Below are 27,778 nucleotides of genomic sequence, written 5' to 3' on the forward strand. Positions count from 1 at the left end.
TCCAGATATGAGCGTAGGGCCAGGGAGATGGCATCTGCCATAGAGCTGTTTCGGCAATAGGCGAATTGCAGTGGGCCAAGGTTGTCTGGGAGAGTGGAGTTTATGCGTGCCATGACCGGCCTCTTGAAGCACTTCATGTGATACTTCATAGTGGTAGTCATTAAGGCACATTACCTTGTTTTTCTTAGGTAGTGGGATGATAGTGGTGGTCTTAAAGTAGGTGGAAACCACAGATTGAAACAAGGAGAGGTTAAAAATGTCTGCAAATACCCCTGCCAGCTTGATGCATGCGCAAAGTGTCACAAATTTGATTATTAGTTTTTTGAAGAAGTAACCAAGAAGGTCAATGAGGGCAGGGCAGTACACGTACTCTATATGGACTTCACCTAGGATTTTTGATAAGATTCCACATTGTAGATTGTTCTTTAATGCTAAATTGCATGGGATCGAGGGAGAGCTTGCTAACTGGATACAGAAGTGGCTTGATGGTTGGAAGCAAAGGGTGATGATGGCAGGTTGTTTTTCCAGAGTGGAGGCCTGTGACTAGTGGTGTGCCTCACGGGTCAGTGCTGGGCCTGGTGTTGTTTGTTATCTATATCAATGATTTGGATGAGAATGTACAAGGCATGGTTAGTAAGTTTACAAATGACACTTAAATAGGTAATATCACAGACAGTGAAGAAGGTTATCAGGAATTGCAGCAGGATCTTAATCACCTGGGTAAGTGGGCCAAGGAATTGCAAATGGAATTTAATTCAGTTAAGTGTGAGGTATTGCATTTTGGGAAGTCAAACCAGGGTAGGATGTTCATAGTCAATGGTAGGGACTTGGGGAGTATTTTAGAACAGAGGAACCTAGGAGTATACTGTAAAGTACATAGTTCCCTGAAAGTGGAGTCACAGGTAGACATGGTGATGATGGTAGCTTTTGGCATGCTGGCCTTCGTCAGTCAGGCTATTGAGTACAGAAGTTAGGATGTTATGCTGCAGTTGCACAAGACGTTGGTGAGGTCACACTTGGAATACTGCGTTCAGTTTTGGTCACCCTGGTATAGGAAAGATGTTGTTAAGCTGGAAAGAGTGCAGTAAAGATTTACGAGAACGTTGCCAGGACTCAATGGACTGGGTTCTTCAGAGGCTGGGCAGACTAGGACTTCATTCCTCGAAGTGTAGGAGACCAAGGAATGATCTTATAGAGGTGCATAAAACCATGAGTGGGAGTAGATAGTGTGCTTTCACCATTTTTTTTCCTCCCCCCCCCCCCAGGGTTGGGGAATCAAGAACTAGAGGGAATAGGTTTAAGGTGAGAGGGGAAAGATTTAATAGGAACCTCAGGGATAATTTTTTTCCCCAAACAGAGGGCGGTACGTATATGGAACAAGTAACCAGAAGAAGTGGTTGAGGCAGGTACAATAACAATATTTAAGACATTTGGACAGGTACATGGATAGGAAAGGAGGGATATGGGGCAAATGGGACTAGCTTAGATGGGCATCTTGGTTGGGATGGATGAGTTGGGCCAAAAGGCCTGTTTCTGTGCTGCATGACTATGACTCTTCACAAATGCTACCTGACCTGCTGAGTATTCCAGCATTTTGTTTTTATTTCACATTTCTAGCACTTGCTGTTTTCTTTGCTCTAAGATGACAACAAGTTCTGCTTGAGCAAAATAAGATTACGGTATTAATAACAAACTTTATTGGATCCAGCAATTTTGGTCTTGGTCATTTATAATGAAATGGGAAGACCGCTACCTGGTGGCAATTAAAGGTTACTACAGCATCATATGATTTGGTGATGGCTGAAAACAAATTGCATTCCTAGCAGTTAATGTAAGAAAATGTCACAAGGCACTTAATAGAATCATCATCAAATAAAAGTTAAAACTAAGTCACTTCTGGGATACAAAGGCAGATACTCAAAAAAGGTTAAGGACTGTCAAGCCAGGTAAAGAGACAGATGTACTGAGGGAATTTCACATCTTAGCACCTGACACTGATTACAACAGCACAGCAGTTAAAAGCAAGCATGCACAAGAGACCAGTATTAGTAGAGGGGAGGAGACTAGAGATATGGAGGGATAAGGCAATGGAAGGATTTGAAAACAAGAATGAGAATTTTAAAACTGAGGCATTGGCTTAAGCCAATGTAATTGGTTTAAGTCAGTAACCCCAGGTCATGGATGAATGGGACAGAGGAACGCAAACTTTTGATTGGTATTAAAATATTTCAATCAACAATAACAGATTCTGCCAACTCTAATGTTTATTTGAGGCACTGAAGAGTTCAGTAGCCTATTCAGTAGGTACTGTAATTGCTATTCCCAAACAGATACCAGTCTCAACTGTCTTATCAGTTTTTTATATAAATTCTGCTAGTTAATACACACTAAATTAAGACATCAGGGAATACTCCATTTTAAAGAAACAGTGTTCATATGCACAAATATTCATACAAGAATTTTTTTTTAAATGTAATGGCTGGTCCTCAGATTGGCACTATTTCTAAGGCCAATCAATGAAATCAGGCACACAGTCTTGTAAAAACTGATCCCCAATTCATCATTTCTCAGGTGGATTCAATATCAGCAGTCAGCAAACAAGTCTAAAATGTTACGGAATTTGAAATTAATTTATATTTATGTAATGCTGCCAACAATTAGATCAGCTACTTCTGATAAATTGTTATATCTCATATAAATAGGAACAAAGTAAAATAATGTTTTCAGAAAGCATTTTCATTCAATCTAATTTTTTCTTTCATCCATCCAGAGTTGACTCAGCTTTTTCCATATGGAAAAGGGAATAGTATGTTTTTGTGATTTATTCATTGATGACTGTTTTTCATCTTTTGAACAATTGTTTAACAAATACAATTTGCCTAGATCACACTTTTTCGATATTTGCAGATTAGAAATTTTTTTAAAAGCTATTATACGCTCTTTTCCGACACCTTACAAAACTGAAATTACGGAAAAAATTTTAGGTCTTAATCCTTATCAGAAGGGCTTGATAGCAATAATCTATGATTCAATCATGAAAATACGTCCAGAATCACTGGGACAAAATTAAGAATGAAAACGAACTCCAGATCTTTACCTACAGAGACATGGAAGAAAATTCTTCATTTAGTTAATACATCTTCAATGTGTGCCAAACATTCTTTGATACAGTTTAAGGTAGTTCACAGGACCCATGCGTCAAAAGATAAGCTGGCTTGTTTTTAAATCACCATATAAATCCTATACATGACAGATGTAAATCGAATGCGGCTTCTTTGACACACATTTTGGTCCTTTCCTCTTTTGGAAAAATATTGGAAAGACATTTTTAACATTATTTCAAATGTATTGAAGATTGATTTACAACCTCACCTTATCACTGCAATTTTTGGATTACCAAGGATAGATTCTGGCCCTCTATCTGCTTCCGCTAACCATATGATTGCCTTTGTTACATTAATGGCCAAACGATCCATTTTGCTTAAATGGAAGGATCCAATAATACCCCCTACTACTTTTCAATGGTTCTCTCAAACTACATCATGTTTAAACTTGGAAAAAATTAGGAGTGGTATTGTTGATCCTTCGCTTAAATTTGAAGATATTTGGAGTCCATTTATTCAAATATTTTCACATGATATAGATCCCCTTTCAATAACTTTCCAATTTAGAGGAACAGAGTTGACGACATAATATTGCTCTGTTTCTACTGAGAAATTTCAGTCCAGTCTTTTTCTTTTTTTTTGAAATTTTTCTGTTTAGTTTAGTTTGATATATTGTTTATAATTTTTCTCTTTTTTATATATATAATAAATCTTTTCCTCTCCTTTCTTTTATATTATATTCATTTACTAAGAGATCATTGGATCTACAGATTTTTTTTGATATTTTATTGTTCTTTATTATCTATGCCATGATTGTTCTCCTGATCTCTTTGTATGACATGTACAAACATTGATGTTATATATTAACCTGTATTAATTTGAAAAACTAATAAAAAGATTGAAAAAGAAAGTATTTTAAATACAAATTTGTTTTAGTGAACTTATCAAGACACAGAGCACAAATTCTTAACCCCTCCTTATCTACCTCCATTCATTTCTGGTTTCCCCCTCAAATGCTTCTACTTGAAGTATATTTTAATCACATCCCAAATCTTCAGCTATTTCTCCAAAAACTCCTTGCCCAATCTTCCACTCTGCTGCTGAAGACTGTCCCAATCAAAATCATAAATGGCATCCTCTGTAGCTTTAGTGCATATTTCTCCATGTCAACTCTGCATTACCAGCTCAACACTTAAGCTGAATGAGGTGAGAAGCAATCAGATCATCTTGTTTGACTCGGAACTTCAAATCTTAAATGAACACCAACTTGTCCAGAATACAATCAGGGAAGCCACCTCCACTCGCTCCATTTGCAATGCACTGAAATTACATTCCTCACACTCTTGCATCATATATTCACAAGTTCACTCAACTGTACATCTCTCCTCTCTCTACCTTTAGAATCATTTGCAATATCTCCCACCCGCCTCCCAATAATCCTCACCCAACTTTTTCCTCCCACTCGAAACATAGAAATGCTCCAAGGTCAAGTGTTATTACATAAATACAAAGTAGCTCTTAATGCAGAGTTTCCATCAGTTTGTAGGAATAATGCCTCGGGTTTCAAAAGTATTCTTCTTGCTTACTGATGCAAGAATGCTGTGCATAAACCACTGCTCAAGCTGTCTTCTAAATCATTGAACCAGGAAATTGGAAAGACTTGTTTCCATTAACTGACTAAATGCCATTAAACTAGTTTCTTTCTCAAATTAACTTTCATTTTTCTCAATACATTCAATATTTGTCACATTCAATTCATTGGACTTGTTACCCCACTTCTTTACTCAAAATTCCATTAAAGAACAACACTCTAGTTTTAACTTTTGACATTACAGCTTTCAGTGATAACAGCAATACAAAAATGCAAAGATATTTAGCTCCACCCAGCAGCAGGATTTAGGTACTGCAACAACAAATTAGATACCAAGTATTAGCGGTGCATGTTTTGGGGAGGAGGTGGGGGAAAATGGAGACGAAGTACCATATTGACAAAGTGAATCACTTCAGAATGCTACTCATATGAAAAATATTGTCTTAACTATATATAACCAGATATTAAGATGCATATGATCCACAGCGACATGGCAATTTGGATTCAGAATTCACTTGCCCATAGAAGACAGAGGGTAGTGGTTGATGGGACTTATTCTGGCTGGACGTCCGTGACTAGTGGTATTCTGCAGGGATCCATACTGGGACCTCTGCTGTTTGTGATAACATATAGATATATAAATAACTTGGATGAAATTGTAGATGGTTGAGTTAGTAAGTTTGCAAAGATTGGTGGTGTTGTGGAAAGCGTAGAAGATTGCCAAAGGATACAGTGGGATTTAGATCATTTGCAGATATGGGCAGAGAAATGGCAGATGGAGTTTAATCCAGGTAAGGGTGAGGTGTTCCACTTTGGGAGATCAAATGCAAAAGGACAGTACACAGTTAATCGCAAGACCCTTAACAGTGTTGATGTACAGATTTTGGGGTCCAAGTCCATTGTTCCCTGAAAGTGGCTGCATAGATTAACAGGGGGGTAAAGAAGGCGTATGGCATACTTGTCTTTATTAGTCCAGGCACTGAGTTTAAGAGTTAGGTAGTTATGATACAGTTTTATAAAACCCTGGTTTGGCTGCATCTGGAGTATTGCATTCAATTCTAGTCACCCCATTATAGGAAGAATGTGGATGCTTTGGAGAGGGTGCAGAAGAGGTTCACCAGGATGCTGCCTGGATTAGATGGTACGTGCTATAAGGAGAAGTTGGACAAACTGGGTTGTTTTCTCTGGAGTGACAGAGGCTGAGGGGAGACCTGAGAGAAGTTTAAGATTATAAGAGGCATACAACCGGTACCTTCTTCCCAGGCTCAAAATGTGTAATACTGGAGGGCATGCATTTAAGGTGAGAGGAGGCAAGTTCAAAGGAGATGTGCAGGGCAAGTTTATTTTTTCTACAGAGTGACAGGTGCCTGGAATGCACTGCCAGGTGTGGTAGAGGAGGCAAATAGAACAGTATAGCACAGTACGGGACCTTCAGCCCACGATGTTGTGCCAACCTATGCAAACATTTATTCCATGATCAATCTAACTCTCCCCTCCTACACAGCCTATAACTCTTCATTTTTCTTACCCAAGGCAAGATAGATATCTTTCGTACCTATCTAAGAGTCTTTTAAATTTCCCTATAGCATCAGCCTCTACCACCACCCCAAGCAGTGCTTTCCAGGCATCTACCTCTCTGTAAAAAAAAAAACCTACCTCTGACAACTAAGATATCTTTATTAATCACATTACACATCAAAACACACAGCGAAATGTATCTTTTACATAGTGTGTTCTGGGGGCAGCCCACAAGTGTCACCACGCTTCCGGCACCAACATAGCAGGCCCACAACTTCCTAAACCGTACATCTTTGGAATGTGGGAGGAAACTGGAGCACCCAGAGGAAACCCACACAGACACAGGGAGAACGTACAAACAGAGGCCAGAGTTGAACCCGGGTTGCTGGCACTGTAATAGCGTTACACTAACCGTTGCACTACCGTGCCTGCTCTCTCCCTAACCTTTCCTTCTCTGACAAACTGATATCCTCTGGTATTGGCCATTGTCACCCTGAGGAAAAGGTGTTGGCTGTCCACTCTATCTATGCCCCTCATAATCTTATATACCTCTATCAAGTCGCCTCTCATCCTGTGTCATTCCAAAGAGAAAATCCCTAGCTCACTCAACCTATCCTCATAAGACATGATCTCCAATCCAGGCAGCATCCTGGTAAATCTCCTCTGCACCTTCTCTAAAGCTTCCACATCCTTCCTATAATGAGGTGACCAGAACTGAACACAATACTCCAAGTGTGGTCTGACCAGAGTTTTATAGAGCTGCAACATTACCTCGTTGCTCTTGAACTCAATCCCTCAACTAACGAAGACCAGCACACCATACACCTTCTTAACCACCCTATCAACTTGCACAGCAACTTTAAAGGATCTATGGACTTGGACCCCAAGATCCCCCTCTTCCTCCACACTGCTAAGGATCCTGCCATTAACCTTGTACTCCTACTCCACTTTCAAGTTCATTCTTCCAAAGTGTATCACTTCACACTTGTCCAGATTGAACTTCATCTGCCACTTCTCCACTCAACTCTGCATCCTGTCTATATCCCGTTGTAACCTACAACAACCTTCTATGGTATCCACAACACCTCCAACTTTCATGTCATCTGCAAACTTACTAACCCATCCCTCCACTTCCTCATCCAAGTCATTTATAAAAATCACAAGAGCAGGGCTCCCAGAACAGATCCCTGCGGAACACCACTAGTCACCGACCTCCAGGCAGAATACTCTCCATCTACTACCACCCTCTGCCTTCTGTGGGCAAGCCAATTCCAAATCCATGGAGACAAGTCTCCATGGATCCCATGCCTCATGACCTTCTGGATGAGCCTACCACGGGGAACCTTGTCAAATGCCTTACTAAAGTTCAGATACACCACTTCCACTGCTCTACCTTCATCAGTTTGTTTTCTCACCTCCTCAAAAAACTCAATCAGGTTCATGACATACAACCTGCCCCTCACAAAGCCTTGCTGACCATCACTAATAAGACGATGCTTCACCAAATGCTCGTAAATCCTGTCCCTAAGAATCCTCTCCAATAGCTTGCCCGCCACTGATGTAAGACTCACTAGTCTATAATTCCCAGAATTATCCCTATTGCCTTTCTTGAACAAGGAAACATTTGCCATCCTCCAATCTTCTGGTACCACTCCTGGTACATTTCCCCCTTTATCCCCGAGCGGTCCTACCTTCACTCTAGTGATCCTCCTGTTCTTCATGTATGTGTAGAACACTTGGGGTTTTCGTTGCTTCGACTCGCCAAGGCCTTCTCACATCCTCTCCCAGCTCTCCTAAGTCCCTTCTTAAGCTCATTCCTGGCTACCTTACAATTCTCAAGAGCCCTGCCTGAATTTTGCTTCCTAAATCTTAAGTATGCTTCCTTCTTCCTCTTGACTAAATGTTTCACCTCTCTCGTCAACTATGGTTCCTTCATCCTAACATCCTTTCCTTGTCTCAGTGGGACAAACCTATCCAGAACCCCATGCAAGTGTTCCCTAAACAGCATCCACACTTCTGCTGTGAATTTCCGCGAGAGTATCTGTTCCCAATTTACACTTCCAAGTTCCTGCCGAATACTGTCGTAATTAGCCTTCCCCCAATTAAAAACTTTCCCACATTGTCTGCTCCGATCCTTGTCCATGCTAAAGGTCAGGGAGTGGTGGTCACTATCTACCTTCGAAATGCTCACCCACCAAGAGGTCTGTCACCTGACCAGGTTGATCACCTAATACTAGATCCATAATGGCCTCTGCTCTAGTCGGCCTATCTACATACTGTGTGAGGAATCCTTCCTGGACATACCTAACAAATTCTGCCCCATCTAAACCTTTTGCACTAAGGAGGTGCCAATCAATATAAATAAGATACAGATGTTTAAGAGGCTCTTCGAGAGGCACAAGTATGGAGGGATATGGACCTTGTGCTGGCAGATGGGATTAGTTTAGATAGGCGTTTAATTACTAGTTTAATTAGTTCGGCACAACATCATGGGCTGAAGGACCTGTTCCTGTACTGTTCTACATTTTATGTTCTATATTCATATATTTGTCATAGAAAAAATATTAATGCTAGAATTTATTAACAGCCTAGCTTCCATTCAGACTGCTGCAAAATAATGAGGAAAAAATAATTTAAAATGTTGGGTATTACAAAACTACAAGTTGTATGTTTGACAGTATAATTTGCTTGAAATTATTTTTAGCATTTATAGATCCTAAAGTTTCATAGAACAGTACAGCCCTTCAGCTCATGATGTTGTGCCAAACTAATTAAGCTAATGACGCCTAATCCATTTTGCCTGCACATGATCCATATCCCTCCATTCCCTACATATTCATGTGCCTATCCTAGAGCCTCTTAGATGCCTTTATTGTATCCACCTCCACCATCACCCCTGGCAGCACATTCCAGGCATCCACCACTTTGTCCAAATTAAAGTTTAGTTATTGGAAAAAATTTAGCATCTTCACAATGCTCACCAATCTTACACATGACACTAATTGGCTATTCAGCTCTCAGGACACAAGATAAGCATCACCTTTGAGAGTTTCCAAATCCAACTTGTGAAGTCCTAATTTCCAGAAGCTTTGTTTGCCTGATAATTGTTACGGACTCAGTGAAAGTCCCTTTAAGATAGAGAGTGTGTGTGTATGTGTGTGTGGGGCGTGCTTACGTCAATAGAAGATAAAGGACGTAATGACGTTGTTGAAGAAGTAAGAAGAAGAAGGAGAGAGAGAGAGAGAAGGGAGAGAGACACCAGCCTGCTTGTTTTCTCTATCGATGGATGAGAAACAATAACTGTGTTTGCCACTGAAATCCATGTATGGAAGTTGGAAGTAATCCGGTGGAGTTCACTTTGTTGCTGACCTGTAGAAGGAAACAGGTATTTGTGTGTGGACGACCACGGTTCGGATGCTTTTCGGGGTGAGGAAGTCACTACCGAGTAAACACTGAAGTGTCGTTTGGGTTCCATCGTGGAACATTTGGATTTCGTATGTACTCTCTCTATGTTTTTCTACATCTACATCTTATCTTCAGACAACGGTGGTTGTTGAAGAAGCCCTTGCTCACGTTTCACCTTATGGCTTGCGGAACTGAACTTTAAGAACCATTCCGGAACTGGGAGTTTTGGACTTTGTCACACACACACACACACGAAGAGTTTAGTTTTGGGGTTAACGTTCGAGGTTTAACATTTTTGAATTCTAACATACTAACATTTTTACTTTTATTTTACGTATTATCATAAGTAGTGATTAATAAAATAGTTTTTAACACTGAATCATGCTCAGTGTGTTTCTTTTGTTGCTGGTTTGTGACATAATGCACTACATTTCAACCCACTACTGCCACCTCAAGTCTCATTCCTTTCAAGCTTAATTTTTCCCAAACCTAGTTCTACAAATAGATTGACAGAAGAATTAAGTATCACTAAATATGCCTAGCATTGCTACTGAATTAACTAAAATTCAAGTACTTTATCCCAGAAGAACACTGATAAACTTGCTTGTTTAAAAGAGCAACGTAGACATTTTTGTTTTTAATTGATGGGGTTCCTTTCCAAAGAAACAAACTGGGAATTCCCCATCTCCTTCTCCCTAGGTGCACAGCGTTTCTGCAGACACTGCAGCAAACAAATAGGAGAACCCTCCACCCCTACCTCACCCCATCACTGGCACCTTGCCCTGCTGCAGCACAAGAGACAACACCCTCTCAAGATTCCCAGGCACCTAAAGTAACTGTTTGGGAATATGGGAAGGGAAATTAGATTAAAAAATTAATTGCCTTTAATATCTCCTCACACTTGCAATTTTGCATCAGCCATTTTATCTGCCAAGGTTCCAATCAACATCATGCATATCTCCCATATTTTGATGAACAGGCTAAAAACCTTGCCCTAATCATCACAAATGCTGCTACTCAAAAATGGCTCTGACAAGTTACACTGACTAGCCTTAAAATGTTTCACACAAACACACGTAATGGAAGCAAAAGTAAGCTAATTGAACCTGCTCAACCATTTAATAAGATTATGGCTGATCTGATTGTAACCTCAACTCTGCATTCCCATCAACCCACAGTAACCTTTCCACCCCTAACTTATCAAGAAGCTTAAGAATATTCAAAGACGCTGCTTCCACCAGCCTGTGTGGAAGAAAACTCCAAAGTGAAACACAGTTTGGTAGAAAACTCATTTATGACTACTGTCTGTTTCCTGTTAGCCAGCCAGCTTGTATTCACATTTACGTTATCTCCTACCCCCTGAGATTCTCCACAATAACTTTTGATGTGGCACCTTATCAAATGCAGCCTGGAAATTTTCACATAGTACATTGATCCCTTTATTCACAGCACATGCTACTCCTTTAAAGAGCTCCAATAAATTGGTCAAACGTGATTTCCCTTTCACAAAAGCATGTTATTTTTTCCTGATTATCTTGATTTTTTTTGAAAGTATCCTGTTATAATATCTTTAACAATAGCTTCCAATATTTTCCCCAAGACACATGCTAAGTGTACTAGCTTCTAGTTTTCTGCTTTGTGTCTCCCTCCGAGTAAAAGATCTGTAATCTTCCAATCTAGTGAAACCTTTCCTGAACGTAGGGAATTTTACTAAATTAAAACCAGCACATCAACCATCTCACTAGCCATTTCTTTTAATTTTTGCAGACAGTTAAAGAGCACGACCTCCAAGGTTGTAATCTCATGATTACTCCCTGTGCCAGGTGCTAATTAGGATAGGAATAGGAATAGGAGGATAAGGCAAATAAATGCATGGTTGAAAAGCTGGTGCAAGCAGGAGGGCTTCAGCTACTTGGACCATTGGGATCTCTTCTTTGATTTTTGTAAACTGTACAAGAGGGACACATTGTGTCTGAACTGGGGAGGGGGTCCAATATCCTTGTGGGGAGGTTTGCTCATGCTACTCGGCTACACTGAACCCCCTCTTAGGAAATGAGACTGGCCAAGTGGTGGATGTGTTAGTGGGGAAGCACTTTGTGATCAGTGACCATAATTCTATTAGTTTCAATATAGTTATGGAAAAAGATAGGACTGATCCTCAAGTTGAAGCCCAGAAATGGGGGAAGGCTGTTTTCAATGGCATCAGACAGGAAATTTCTCAAGTTCAAAGGCTGGTCCAGAAAGTTAGAACACGTGGGATCCAAGGTGAGCTAGCCAACTGGATACAAAATTGGCTTGGTGCTCGGAGACAAAGGGTGATAGGTGGAGGATTGTTTTTCAGATTGGAGGCCTGGGACCAGCGATGTGCTGCAGGGAACAGTGCAAGGTCCTCCGTGGTCCGCATTATATGCTAATGATGTGGATGAGAAAATAGGTGGCAGGATTAGTAAATTTGCAGATGACACCAAAATTGGTGGTATTATGGACAGCGAAGAAGGTTGTCTGAAGCTACAACAGGATATTGATTAACCAGGAAAGTGGACCAAAGAATGGCTGATGGATTTTAAGTCATACAGGAAATTATGCACTTTGGGAAGTTAAACCAAGACAAGACGTACAGTGAATGGCAGGGCCAGGGTAATGTTGTTGAACAGAGAAACCTTGAGGTGCAAATTCCCTGAAAGTGACACAGGTAGACAAGGTGATGAAGTACACATATGGCATGTTTGCCTCCATCAGCCGAAGCAATGAATACAAGAGCTGAGACATCGTATTGCTGCTGTACAAGACGTTGGTTAGGCCGCACTCAGAATTGTGCGCCATTCCTGGTCTTCACACTACAGGAAAGATGTTACTAAGCTGCAGAGGGTGCAGAAAATATTCTCAAATATGTTGCCTGGATTGGAGGGCTTAAATTATAAAGAGAGATTGGATAGGCTGGGTCTGTTTTCGCTGGAGCAAAAGAGGCCGAGAGATGATATAATGGAGGTATATAAAATTACAAGGTGTAGATAAGGTAGATAGCCAGACTCTTTTTACCACGGTAGGAGTGTCTAAAACTAGAGGGCATAGGCTTAAAGGCAAGAGGGAAGAGGTTTAAAGGAAATAAGCTGCAAGTGGTGGTGGTAGTGGCAGAAAAAGTAACAACACTTAAGAGGCATCTGGACAGGTACTTGATTAAACAAGGCCTGGAGGGAGATGGAATTAATCCAGGCAAGTGGGATTTGTATTTATAGGCACGATGGTTGGCATAGACACGATGGGCCGAAGGGCCTATTTCTGTGCTGTACAACTCTATGACTCTCCATAGGGCCAACGTTCACTTTGTCTTTTCAGAAACTCTGTATATATCTTTGGAAAATTCCTATCTCATACCATAATTTCTCATTATCAATTTTTATATTTTAGTCACTTCTTGCAGTTTGATATACTCTGTCCAATCTTCTGACCTGCAACTATATTTGCACAAACCTTGCATGTTTTCTTCAACCTTGATACTATCTTGAACTTTTTCAGTTAACTACAAGTAACCTGTCCTTCCCTTGGAATTTTCTATCATTGGAAAGCATCTCTTCTGTGCACTCTGAAAGATCCTGAACATATATTCACAATAAAACCAATTTTTCCACCATTCGTGCAGTCTCAATGTCGAAAGATAATGTAACTTCTCCAAAACAAAAACAGATAGGTTCCTACTTACCCTTTGCACTGTAGCTTAACATACTTAATTCCTTCTTTCTCTATTTCAGCCCTGTCATAAAACCTGCTTGTATTTGTTAAATCAACCAAGAGTCCCATGTTCACCTAAAAGAAACACACAGAAACATGAAGTATTCAGATTATTCAGGCATTCCACAATTAGTTGTTAATTATTGAAGTTTCGTACAAATGACTAAATTTCCATCCAATGTTAATGAAAAAGAATGCTTAAGTGTACATCACTGTACCTTCTGTGGGAAAATTGTTTAAATACGAGATATGAAAAGGCTTCAGACAAACAGATGGACCCTCCCCCAAATCCCTCCCTTCACCACATACACATGTTCCCTGTCATGTGGCCCCCAGCCATACATCTCCCCACACTCCCAGATAATTTCCAACCCCAGCCACACGTTAATCCATTTTCCCCAAGGCACACCATCCACACATTTGGCCCCACTCCCCACCACACTCCTTCCTCACACCTGGCTCATGGGCCTTGCAATAAAGAACACTGCTGTCAAGACTAAACATTTTATTTGTTTTGTTTTTATCCATCATTGGAATCAGTTTTTGATGAGTGATAGCACTCTCAATTTAACGCTTTGAAAGTTGAATGTTCCAACACTAATGGAGGCCAGACTCACAACCCACAGTGTCAATGCAGTGATGCTGCACTGTCAAAGCAGACAGCTTGCAAATGATACATTACATTCAAGACACGCTCAGGCAGGCATAATAGATTCCATGGTACTATTAAAAAGCAACACTTATCCCTTAACCAATACCACTAAGTCTAGACTTCTGTGGATCAATTCTGTGGATGATTTTCTAGACGTGAATGAAATCATGAGGGGCATAGATAGGGTGGATGCACACACTTTTTGCTAGGGAAAGGGAATCAAAAACTAGAGTGTATAGGTCAAGGTGAGAGGGAATGGATTTAAAAGCAACCCAAGGGGCAACTTCTTCAGGCAGAGGGTGGTGCATACATGGAACAAGCTGCTAGAGGAAGTGGTTGAGGCATTTGGAGAGGTACATGAATAGCAAATGCTGAGAGGGATGTGGGCCAAATGCAGGCAAATAGGACTAGCTTAGATGGGCATCTTGGTCAGCATAGATGAGTTGGGCCAAAGGGCCTGTTTCCGTGCTGTATTACTCTACGACTCTATTACACAAACTGGATGCTAGACCACAACACCGAAAAGTGACTTTACTATAAAATTGTTTGGGGTGCCTGATGATACAAATGTGATTTTTTTTTCGTTTAGGTTCCTGCAAATAAAATCCTCAAGTTTAAATGATAAAATTCTATTTACTGATTCTGTTGTCCTTTTAAAAAAAATCTGTCCATTAGATTATTCACTCCACAGACTCTGCCAGCAATCAACAATTACCTCCAGAGTCTCAGTATCTTAATTACTGTCATTCTTCTTTGGTTAATATTGGAATTGCAGTGTTTCTATTTTATTTAATAATTATTCTTATAGGTTAAAAACTGTGTTCTTTAATTCCTAATTTAAAATAAAACTTAGTATCACTAGTTTAAACTGCAGCATGAAAGAGCCACATGATTAACATCTCGGATGACCCGTCCTGGGCCCAGCACATAGATGCAATCACTAAGGTGGCATGCCAGCACCTTTACTTTCTTAGAAGCTTAAGGAGATTTGGCATTTCACCAAAAAAACTTCTATAGATGCAGTATTGAAAGTATCCTGATGAGTTGGATGATGGCCTGGTACGGCAATTTCAACTCACAGGAATGAAAGAGGCTGCAGAGTAGTCGACACAGCCCAGTCCATCACGGTGACATAGTGTCCCCACTATTAACAGTATCCAAGGGGTCCAATATCCTGGCGGGGATATTTAATTCAGCTGTTGGGGAGGGTTTAAACTAATCTGGCAGGAGGATGGAAACCAGGAATTTAGGATACAAGATGTTAGGGTAGAGGAGGTGGTTTATAGAAACAAGTCCAAGATAGCGTGCAGTGAGGATGGTAAGAAGGACAGGCAGGTGAAAAGTCAGGATAATTTGCTGAACAATAGAAGTACAACAAAATCAGTAGCAGATAACGGCCTAAATGTACTATATTTAAATGCACGTAGCACTGGGAATAAAGTGGATGACCTCGCGACACAACTACAAATTAATAAATACGACATTGTGGCAATCATCGAGTCATGGCTTTATGACGGATGTGATTGGGAACTAAATGTCCAGGGGTACACAGTGTATAGGAAGGATAGGTGGGTAGGCAGAGGGGGTGGTGTGGCCCTGATGGTTAATTATGATATAAAATCAATAGAAGGGAAGGACATTGGGTCAGAAGAAGTGGAATCCTTATGGGTGGAGCTAAGAAATAGCAAGGGTATAAGGACAATAATAGCAATTACATATAGGCCCCCTAATAGCAAATCAGGATGTAGATTATAAGTTGCAGTTAGAAATAGAAAAAGCGTGTCAGAGTGACAACGTTAAGATAATTATGGGGGATTTTAACATGAAGGTGGATTGGGAAATCCAGCAAGGCAGTGGATCTCAGGAGAGTGAGTTTGTGGAATGTCTACAGGACAGCTTTTTGGAGCAACTTGTTGATGAGCCCACCAGGGGATCGGGTGCTGTGTAACGAACCAGAAGTGATTAGGGAACTAAAGGTAAAAGAACCATTGGGAACTAGTGATCACAATATGATTGAGTTCAGTTTCAAATTTGAGAAGGAGAAGCTGATAACTGGTGTATCGATATTTCAGTGGAACAAAGGAAATTACAGTGGCATGAGAGAGGAGCTGGCCCAAATTGATTGGAAGAGCAAGCTAGCTGGAGGGACAGTGGAGCAGAAATGGATGGAATTTCTACAAGAAATAAGGAAAATGCACGATAGATATATTCCAAGAAAAAAGGTTTTGAATAGAAAAAAGGCACAAATGTGGATAACGAGAGAGGTGAAGGCTAAAATAAAAGCAAAAGGGAGGGCATACAAGGAAGCAAGAATTAGTGGGAAAACAGAAGACTGGGAAACTTAAGAACCTGCGGAAAGAAACTAAGGTCATTAGGAAAGAAAAGATGAATTATGAAAGGAAGTTGGCAGATAACATTCAAAAGGATACTAAGTTTTTTTTAAATATATGAAGAGTAAAAGAAAGACACAGGTTGATATAGGACCAATCGATAACGGTGCAGGAGAGATTATAATGGACGAAAAAGAGATGGCAGAGGAACTAAGTGAGTATTTTGCATCGGTCTTCACTGTGGAGGACATTGGCAATATACTGGATAGTCAGGGGTCTCAAGGAATGGAACTAAGTTCAGTTAAGATTACTAGAGAGAAGGTGCTAGGAAAGCTAAATGGACTAAAGACAGATAAGTCTCCCGGACCGGATGAGGTGCATCCCCGGGTTCTGAAGGAGGTGGCTTTAGAGATTGCAGAAGCACTGGTGATAATTTTCCAGGAATCGATAAGACTCCGGCATGGTTCCTGAGGACTGGAGGGTTGCAAATGTAGTTCCACTGTATAAGCAAGGTGGGAGGCAGCATAAAGGAAATTACAGACCTATTAGTCTGATATCGGTGGTGGGAAAGTTATTAGAATCGATCCTCAAGGATGAGGATATGGAATACCTAGAGGTGCAAGGCAAGATAGGTCCAAGCCAGCATGGTTTCGTGACGAGAAGATCCTGCCTGACCAACAATTTGGAGTTTTTTTGAGGAAGTCTCAGGTAGGGTGGATAAGGGAGAAGCTGTAGATGTTGTGTACTTAGACTTTCAAAAGGCCTTCGACAAGGTGCCGCACAAGAGGCTGATTAATAAGATGAGAGGTCATGGAATTACAGGTAGGATAATAGAATGGGTGGAGCATTGGCTGGTTGGCAGAAAGCAAAGGGTGGGAATAAAAGGATCCTGTTCTGGTTGGCTACCGGTTACTAGTGGTGTTCCGCAAGGGTCGGTGTTGGGGCCGCTTCTTTTTACTTGGTACATTAACGATTTGGATGATGGAGTAAATGGTTTTGTGGCTAAGTTTGCAGACAACACCAAGATAGGTGGAGGAGTAGGGAGTATTGAGGAGACAGGAAGGTTGCAGAGAGACCTAGATAGTTTAGGAGAGTGGGCAAGGAAATGGCAGATGAGATTCAATGTTGAGAAATGTGCCGTTGTACACTTTGGAAACAGAAATAAATGGGCAGATTATTATCTAGAAGGGGAGAAAATTCAAAGTACAGAAGTACAAAGGGACTTGGGGGTACTCATGCAGGATACCCTAAAGGTTAACCACCAGGTCGGATCGGCAGTAAGGAAAGCGAATGCTATGTTGGCATTCATTACGAGAGGTATAGTGTATAAAAGTAGGGAGGCGTTGATGAGGCTCTACGGGGCACTAGTGAGGCCTCATTTGGAATACTGTGTGCAGTTTTGGGCCCCATATCTTAGGAAGGATGTGCTGATGTTGGAGAGGGTTCAGAGGAGATTTATGAGGATGATTCCCGGAATGAAAGGGCTTACATATGAGCATTTGTTGGCTCTTGGACTGTACTCACTGGAGTACAGAAGAATGAGGGGACCTCATAGAAACATTTAAAATGTTGAAAGGACTGGACAGAGTAGATGTGGTTAAGCTGTTTCCCTTGGTGGGCGAGTCCAGGATCAGAGAGCACAATCTTAGAATTAGAGGGTACAGGTTTAAAACAGATGAAGAGAAGTTTCTTTAGCCAGAGGGTAGTGAAGTTATGGAATTCTTTGCCACGTACAGCAGTGGAGGCCCGATCATTGGAGGCATTTAAGGAGGAGATAGCTAGTTATCTAATTAGTCAAGGTATCAAGGGATATGGGGACAAGGCCAGAAACCGGGGCTAGAAAGGAATAGTGTTTTTTTCTCTTTTTCCCTTTTTCTTTTTTTTCCCTTTAGCTCATGGAGCAGACTCCCCCCCCCCCCCCCATTTCTCATTTCTTTTTCTTTTTCCCTTTTCCTTGGAGCAGACTCAAAGGGCCAAATGGCCTACTTCTGCTCCCTTGTCATCTACAGGAGGCACTGCCTCAAGGCGATGGCATCTATCATCAAAGATTCCCCACCATGCGAGTTATGCCTTCTTCTCACTGCTACTGTCAGGCGAGAGGTATAGGTGTAGACTTCAGCCTTCACCAGGTTCAGGAACAGCTACTTTCCTACAACCACCAGGCTCTTACCGGGGCGGCACGGAAGCATAGCAGTTAGCGCAACGCTATTACAGCGCCAGCGATCAGGGTTCGATTCCCGTCACTGTCTGTAAGGAGTTTGTACGTTCTCCCGTGTCTGCATGGGTTTCCTCCCACATTCCAAAGACGGACGGGTAGGTTAATATGGGTTTAAAATGAGCGGCACGGACTCATTGGGCCGGAAGGGCCCATTACCACGCTGTAAGTAAAATTTTTAAAAAAATTTAAACTGAACTGCACAACTCTAATCCTACTTCAGCAAAGGAACACTACGGACCACCTCTTGCACTACCATGCACTTGTCTCTGATTGTCTTTTCTTTTCCCTCCCACACTATTCCCCTCTTCACTGTCTTCTATAATTTGTGTTGTGTGTGTTGTCTGTACCTATGTGCCTGTGATGCTGCTGCAAGTTTTTCATTACACCTGTACCTCATCGTACTTGTGCACATAACAATAAACTCGACTTATATTTAGTTTCTTACCTTCAAACTCTTTAGATAGTTTGAAAGCATACTAGGGTGGAATCGATTCTCTTCAGGAACATAACTATCATACCTTGATCCCAACATAGTTTTCAAAGGCAAAAACTTTCCTGAAAAATAATTAGAGAAAAGCAAAAAAGTTATCAAAGCAAACAAACAGAGGTTATTAAGCTCACACTTCTTGAATTTCAGACTTGATCAGCAGGGAGGACAAAAGATGTTACAGCCATTTCTCTTCCACTGAAGTTTTGTCTGTGGTTGTAAACTTCAGATTACCAAAATCTCTTCTACCTGTATCTAACTTAAAATTCTATTCTTTCACCCATCATCAACAACAATCTTCACTTACCTCTTATCCTCCGACAACCAACGTTCAAAATTACTATTTCAACAAAATAAGCACTGCGCTCCAGCCCTGCGTCCGTTCCTCCCTTCCTCAAATGTTCTTTTCATTTGGAGACCTTCAGTACATGATCCCTCTTTCTTCACCCTTCTTAGTCCCTTGCTCAGAGGGCTGCCAACAATCCCATACAGTACAGTTCTCATACCCAAGAAAAGTTGTCTGTCCCACATGGCATTGACACAGTTTTCTCTTGAGAGTGTTTGGCAGAAGCAGGAATCCCAATTCCTGACGAGGAACAACAAATGACATCACCACACAGTTTACCCTAATGCCTTGAAGGGGCACCGTGGAAACTGCCGCCAAGGACACTGGGTAAGGACTCAACTCCTCCTGCTGTCCACTTGATCCCGGGTCGCAAGTGATGTCACACCCAGGCACAATCCTGGGCTTGGTCACGTCTCTCACTGCCACTAACCGCAAATTTCAAAGAGCTCTTTTAAAGAGTTGTTACAAGCGTAATGGACTAAGATTCTTCATATTACCATCCCTACCATTACCTCACTACCAGACTTGAAGACACACGGACATAAACTTGAAGGATCCCCAGAAAAAGCTGATGCTGCAAAGACGAGTGGATTTTGAGGGTGGGCGGTGAGAAAGTATGCTCTACTTCATGACTTAGGGAAGTGGGAAATGTTTCCATTTGGGAGTTTACAGGGAGATAAGAGGGGGAATGGAACTAATGGGATTGCTCTGCTGGGAGCCAGCATGGCCCAATGGATTGAATGGCCCCTTATAGAAATAGGCCCTTTGGCCCACCACATCCATGCTGACCACTAAATACCCATTCACGTTAATTCCATTTACCAGTACTTGGTCCATTGCCTTCTGTGCCTTGGTGATTCAAGTGATCTTCTAGATACTTAAATGTTGAGAGTAGATGCCTCCATCACCCACTCAGGACTTCAACCACCCGTAAGTGAAGAAATTCTTCCTCAGATCTCTTCTATACCTCTTACCCTAAACCCATGCCCTCCAGTTTTAAATACCTCTGCTATGGAAAAAAGTTGCCTACAAACTACCCTGTCTATGCCCCCCATCATTTTGTACACCTCAAACAGGTTGTGCAAGAGATTTAAAAGCACTGGGGAATGCACCATTTACAAAATACACTCCAGTTAGTCAAGGCCAGTCCAACAGCAAGGTTCCCATGATATTGCTGATGAGCAAACTCTGCAACCATGATGCCATTGAATGTTAAGGGTAGGTGACTAAAGTCACTCTTGGTGAAAACGATCATTGCTTGGCACTTGCATCACGTGCAAGTTACTTGCCACTTATCAGTCCATGTCTGGATCTCACTGCTGAGGCAGGGACTGCTTCATTTTCTGAGTTGCCACCAATAAAATTGAACATAGTGCAATCATGAGCAAACTTCACTTCTGTCCTTGTGATGGAAGGTTACTGATGAAGCAGCTGAAGAGTTTTGCCTGGGAAGACTGGCCCGATGAACTACTTCAACAATATACTGGGGTTGGAATGACTGACATCCAACAATATAACCATCTTATTTCGTGCACATCTCCCATCATTGGATTGCTCTCTCTGATGCACACCGACTTCAGTTTTCCTTGATCCCACTTTCAGTCAAATGCTGCCTTGATGTCAAAGGAAGCCATCTCATCTCTGAAATCCTTAGACCAGACCTGTAAGGAGGTCTGCAGATGAGTGATCCTGTAAATTCCAAATTAAGTATCAGTGAGCAGGTTATTGTTGAGTGCTGTTTGAAGGCACTACTTTCTAAGCCTTCCCTTACATTACTGCCCAATACAACTGCCAACAATTAGCCAGATTGGATTTTTTGTGCTGGGCAATTTTCTATATTGTTGGGAAAATATCAGTGTTGGATTGCACTGGTTCGAGGCACAACTAGTTCTGAAGCACAGGTCTCAAGTACTAGATCTTCAATATTGTCTGGTTCCATAGTCTTTACTGCATCCAGTACACTCAGTTTCCATTGAGTTAATCAAATTAGCTGAAGACTGTTTTCTGTGACAATGGGAACCTCAAGATGAAACCAAGATTGATCATCCAATCCACACTTCTAGCTGAACACGTTACAAATGTCATTGGATCATACAGCACAGAAATAGGCCCTTCAGCCCACTGTGTCATCAAGTACCTTTCAATATTATTCCCATTTTCCAGCATTCAGCCCACAGCTTTTTATGCCTGGCGTTTCAAGAGCTCATCTAAATATTTCTTAAATATTGTAAGAGTACTTGCCTCTACCACACCTCAGGCAGGGCATTCCAGATTTCATCCACCCCCATGAGAGGAAAATTCATCCTCAAATCCTCTCCAACTCTCCTACCCCTTCCCTTAAAGCTAATGCCCCCTGGTCATAGGCACTTCTGGGGAAAAGTCAGTCTCACTATCTACCCTATCCATCCCCCCTCAATCACCATACATCTCAATCAGATTCCCCTTAGCCCTCTCCACGCCAAGAAAAACAAACCCAGTCTATCCAATCTCTCCTCATATCTGGAACACACCATCCCAAGCAGCAATCTGGTGAATCTCCTCTGCACCCTCTCCTGTGCAATCAAATCCTTCCAATAGTATGGTGACCAGAACAGCAACTAATACTCTAGCAATAGCCTAACCAAAGTTTTACCATAACCTCCTTGCTTTTACATTCTGTGCCTTGGCTAATGAAGGCAAGTATCCTGTTTGGCTTCTTAACCACCTTGTCTACCTGTGCTGCTGCCATCACAGATCCTTGGACTCTGTGTTCCTCAGTACTTCTTAAGGTCCTCCCAAAATTCCTTCTGCCATTCCCCTGCCCATCTTATCAACTCACCTGTATTGTTCTATAACCGAAGACAATCCTCCATTCTATCAACAACACCACCAATCTACATGGCATCTGGGAACTTATTGATTGTACCTTCTACATTCACGTCCAGATCATTAATGTAACAAAACAGCAATGGTCCCAATTAACTGTCTAATCGTCCACCAACATTTGCAGATCCTTGATCTGATCCATTCTCTTTTTTCTAAGGCAGTTCCTCTAGGTTGAGGATTATTTGATTCTCTATAGATTCTGAAGTGGTTGATGAGGCTAATGTGGAATCCAGAACGTGCCAGAGATGGGGAAAGAGATGCTCGAAAGGATTAGGTAGATTGGGAGGTGGTGTGCTGCTTCTACCATTAATGCTGGTCTTCTGCATGCTCCCACACACGAGCTGCCTAATGCTCCTTCTCCATTTTGCATGGTCATGGGCCAGGGATTCTGTACAGAAATAGGCCTTTTGGCCCACCAGGTCCACACCAACATCAAACACCCATTTACACTAATCCTACTCTAAACCCATTTTAATCTCCCTTGTTCCCAACAACTCCCCCCCCCCCCCCCCCCCCCCCCCCAAGATTGTAAAAGACCCGGAGGAATGAAACCCACCTGGTCACAAGAACATGCACAGGATTGAACTTGAGTCGCTGAAGCTGAGGCAGCAACTCTGCCAGCCATATCACTGTGCCATGTAGTAGTCAAAGGGTTAAAACACCCATCACAGAACAGAAGAATAAAACTGTTTTCAGCTTGAAACAACATTTGGGGGTTACTAAAGATCAGTTAATGGTTCAGGAGGTTCTCTGAGAATGCTAAGGAAATATCAGCAAGAAGACTTATAATGACTTCAAAGATGCGAATCTCTAGTACGTTAATCACTGGATGAACTAGTCTGGCGAGTAATAAATAACAATAAAGACACTGGCTCTCTGGTTGTAATGAGAGAAGGAACAATGGGCCCAATCTTAGAGGTCTCTGAGGGCATCCAAGGCCTCAACAGCAGAAGAGCTAGCTGATATCATGGTAATAAAAGATAACTAGAGGCCTAGATTAAAATAGTGAAGTACCTACGTGGTGAGATGTGATCATCGAACCCCAGGTGAGAGGTGATGCCCTTGTCTGAGCTACAAGAGAAATCAATCTTATGCTTCAGTATACTTGATTGGCTCAATACCAATAGGATGCTACACAATTGAAGTGGAAAATGAAGGTGAAAGAGTAATAAACAATAATCCAGTGACAACAGGATGAAGATAGATTAAATGGATCAGATCTGGATTGGATTATTGATGTAGTATCACCTCAATGGAGAACGCAATGAATAGGAGGGAGATGGGTCTTGAAACAGCATTCAACTCCTTGCCAAACCCAAGCACAGCATGAGAACCTGGAAGCACTGTGAGAACCTACTGTCAACACTCAGAGGAGGAAACCAGAGTCTGTGACTCAGGACAAAAGGGAAACCACAAATTTGAGACTGATAACCTTGTGTCTTGACAATGGTGCAAGTTATGAATGCTTGTACTTTGTCCTTGCAAATAACAGTTTGAATAAAGCTAAATATCCCTTTCATCAATTGAGAAAGTATGCCTCTATTGTAATTGAGTAATAGGCACAACACCCATCCCACTCAGCAGGAACGTAATGCCCACCCCACTTCCCCACCAAGTTTTTGAGAATATTCTGGAATCATTTCCTCTGTCCACCTGTTAGCTTCTTCTCATGATGGCCATTTCAAACAATATGGTCTATCCATCAGAGCTGCAAAGTGCACCTAGAGCCTCAGTGCTGGGGAAATTGAACTGGGTGATGACAACGCAAAGACACAAAAATTTATAAATTACAAAATAGTGCAAAAGAGCAACAAGGTAGTGTTCATGGATTGTTCAGAAATCTGATGGCAGAGGGGAAGAAGCTGCTCCTTTAAACTCACCGAGCTCACTATAAATGTTATTATACTATCATGTGACATTAAAAAGTGAAGTATATTTTGGGGTATTAGCTAGACTAACATCCAGTAGTCCAACACTAAAGTCCCATAAAGTGCCAGATTATCAGAGTTTTACTATATCTATCAAGGTCCATCTTGGATAAACTCTGAGTGAGCCTCTGAAGCTCATGTGGGCAGAGTTCCAAGGAGTGACAATGCAGGAAGAAGAAATTTCTTCTCATCTGTCTTGAATGGGTCTGCTGGTTCTAGACATACCGGCCAGGGGAAACAATATATCTGCAGCTATCCTGTCAAACCCTGTCAGAATTTTGCATGTATCAATGAGATCAACACTCATTTGTTTAGAAGAGAACATGGGTTCTGATTAATCACTCCCAATAACACAATTCTCCCATCCCAGAAATTAATCTAGTGAACATTCATTGCACTCCATTCCATCTTTAGCTAGGGAAGCTGGACCCATGCATATTTTCCTCAGGTCCAGTCTCATTGAAGGCCCAATATAATTGCAGTGAGATGTCGTTATTGCAAAATGATTTGAGTACAAGAATAAAGGCCAACATATGCTTTGCCTTCCTAATTGCTTGGTGTACCTGCACATTAACTTTCAGTAACCAGCATACCAGGGCATCCAGGCCTCTCTGAACACCAACATGTTTCCAGCTCGCAGCATGTAAAAAAAATACTCCACTTTTCTATTTTTATTAGCGAATCATCATACCCTAACCTTATGTGATACTTTTTGTCACTTACTTACACTAATATGCAATTTACAATAGCCAGTTAATCTACAAACAAGTCTTTGGGAGGAGATCAGAGCATCCAGCAGAAACCCACAAGAAGAATGTGCAAACTCTAACACAGCATGCAAGGTCAGGATCAAACTTGGATCCCTGGAACTGTGAAGTAGCAGCATTGTACTACCCTTAATCTATGTCAAGAGAAGTCTTTCTACATTCTCTATACAACTCAAATTGAAATAGAACACACTAGAAACATTTAGCTACAAAATTATTAACTACTCCTTTTTCATTGCACAATTCTAAATCTAAAATAGTCAGTTCTGTGGTTTGTTCCTCATCTCAAAAGCCATGAAAATATCCTCCATATTATTACTGTTAATTTGGTTTATCTAGTCTGTGCCAATCGTTCCTTGTTGCATACACTTCAAATTTTCCTGATTTATCCTTTGTTCTACATTACTACTTCTGTTGGGAGCGGACAGTCAACACACACCAGTACTATCTCCCCCTGTTTCTTAGCTTCACCCAAACGGATTCTACTTCTTGGTTTTCCTAGTTAAGATTCTTTCCTTCTACTGCATTTATTGCATTTTTTTTTACTATAAGGGCTATTGGCTCTCCTTTTCCATTCTGCTTCTCGTTTCTAAAAGTATTTAATTCCCCAAACTTGGTCACTTTGCAACCATGTCCCTGCAACAGGTTTTAGATTGGACCAACTTACTTTTACTTTGGCCATTAATTTGCCTGTCTTGTAACAGATGCCTTCAACTTTGCTTTAAAACCATTCCCCCCCCCCCAACTCTATTCTCTTCAGAGGTATAACCTTGCTCTTGTATCTCTTCTTGACACTGATTATCATTATCCATTTTGCTACCCTGCAATATTGCCTTGTTCTTCATCTAATTTTCTCAGTTTCCCTTTACTGAAACCAACCTTTGCCCACCCACTCCCCCCACCTACCTACCCCACCACTACTATTTAGTTTAAAGTTCAGGTGTCTTATTACCCCACACATTTTTAGATCACCAGCAATTAAAGGCTAACAGAGCCATCATCATAAATATGACCACCCCAACAGGTTAGAGAATGGTATTATGTGAAATATAACCTCTGGTCACAAAATAAAGGTTGTTTTATGTACTATTTAAATGTGAGAATAATATTTTCCCGCCAATTCAACCGGTTTGGTAAATTTCCGTAGGTCCTTATGGATCACGGGAGTGGGCAAGAATATGTGAAGCAGACCTTATAGCAAAGAACAATGCTCTTCTTCATTCTAGCTGATATCCATTCGTGTTTACAGTTCTCTGCCGAAGCAATGAAAAAATCATGTTTGCAGTAAACTATCTAACCCTAGATTCAAAAATAAACCCACCAGTTTCAAGCACTAGAAGGCGTCACAAATTGTTTCATACTCAAAAGTTTTGACAAACTGCGTTGAAGTAAATACACAAATATTCTAATGTTATTAGATCTCCCTTAAAATAAATCGATTACAATAATTTTTAAACAATTGGTGTGTATACATATAAAGAAAACATGAACACCTTGCTTACAGCGAAGATGAGCGAAGTGACACACCAGCCCAAACACTGCAGCAGTCATAAATTGATGTACAGCCAACGAATGTTATTAGGATCACATCCACAACATTTTAAAAAACTTTCCCCCTTCAATAGCTTTCCTCTGAAGTTTCCTATTGCTGTTAAAATATCACTGGAGTAATTTCAATTCAGTTGTACTGGGGACCGAGCAGAAATCCACAAGTCTTGTGTCTCCAGAAATCCACAAGTGTGCGCAAACAGAAATTGTGAATTACTTGGAAAGGTAACTGGTGAGACGCAAGCAGGGAAACTCTTGGTTCCTGAAACTCACCTGCCACGGGTTGCCCTCTCCTCGGGCAATGCAGCCACCGGGGTGGCACCGCGCTGTTCGACATGTTGATGTTGCACACCTGTACCAAAAATACACCGACTCCAAATTATTTTCAATCTTCAGGAATTAGCCAGCACCACAAAAGCAACGTGTTTACTTGTGGCCGGCGGCCCCCAGCCGCCAATGATCCGAAGAACCACCGGTCTGCTTCTCCCCCCTCACATCAGACCCGAGGCCCAGGCTTTGCGGCCTCCACCCGACCGCTTCCCGCCTCCCGGTTACACTGTGGCCCTTTTTATTTTTTTCTTTCTTCGACTATATCAGCCAGCTGAAGGAAAGTGTATGAAGTCAAGTGCGGCAACTCTGGCGGTTCGGTGCGAGCGGGGACAAGCGGCTTTTCAGCAAATCGCAGTCACGGTGAGGTCCCGGCCACCTCTCGGGAGGCCTGCAGCCAGGGAAAGCGTACGCCCCGACATTGCGCATGCATCACGTGTGCTCGCCGCCAATGCGGGCTCCCGCCAGCCGCTGAGCACCCCGCTACATTGGCCGGTCGCTGCAGGCGGCGCTCCTCTAACGAAAATACTGACCCTGAGGTCTCAACCATCTCAGAGAAACTAAAAGCAAAAGAAATAAACGCACAAAACAACTCTCGTTCAAAAAAAATACTGATGAGGTGGGCCAAAGAACGTTGTTACCTTGCACTTTGCTTTTTAACAACAATTATATTTTCCTCCGCAAATTTTTGGATGTAAAGAAATGCAATGTGGTTGGGCAATTTCTAAACCGAAAACGGGAACACTGCGAAGTACTTGGAAAAAAAACAAAAAACTGAATAGAAGTTCTGTAGGACGGAGGCAAAAGTTCTGATCAGTCTTTAATAGTTGCCCATGCACACTGGTACGCAAAACAATTGCACATAATAGACACAAAAGACTTGTACATAATTCCGAGACACAAAAGATTCTGCAGATGCTGGAATCTGGAGCAGCACACACAAAATGCTGGAGGAACTCAGCA

General features: G+C 41.5%; 1 protein-coding gene across 1 annotated transcript in view; it reads right to left on the bottom strand.

Annotated features, from left to right (window-relative positions):
- rngtt (RNA guanylyltransferase and 5'-phosphatase) overlaps nucleotides 1-27,351 on the bottom strand; it is a 240,263-nt gene extending 212,912 nt beyond the window's left edge. Inside the window, exons 1-3 of the mRNA XM_052025136.1 lie at nucleotides 26,762-27,351; nucleotides 18,993-19,102; nucleotides 13,319-13,422 (exon numbers count right to left, since the gene is read on the bottom strand). Coding sequence (XP_051881096.1) covers nucleotides 13,319-13,422; nucleotides 18,993-19,102; nucleotides 26,762-26,825 — 278 coding nt within the window. The 5' untranslated portion in view covers nucleotides 26,826-27,351. The remainder of the gene's footprint in view (nucleotides 1-13,318; nucleotides 13,423-18,992; nucleotides 19,103-26,761) is intronic.
- Nucleotides 27,352-27,778: the final 427 nt, after the last annotated feature.

This window comes from Pristis pectinata, chromosome 10, assembly GCF_009764475.1.
Source record: "Pristis pectinata isolate sPriPec2 chromosome 10, sPriPec2.1.pri, whole genome shotgun sequence".
NCBI lineage: Eukaryota > Metazoa > Chordata > Chondrichthyes > Rhinopristiformes > Pristidae > Pristis > Pristis pectinata.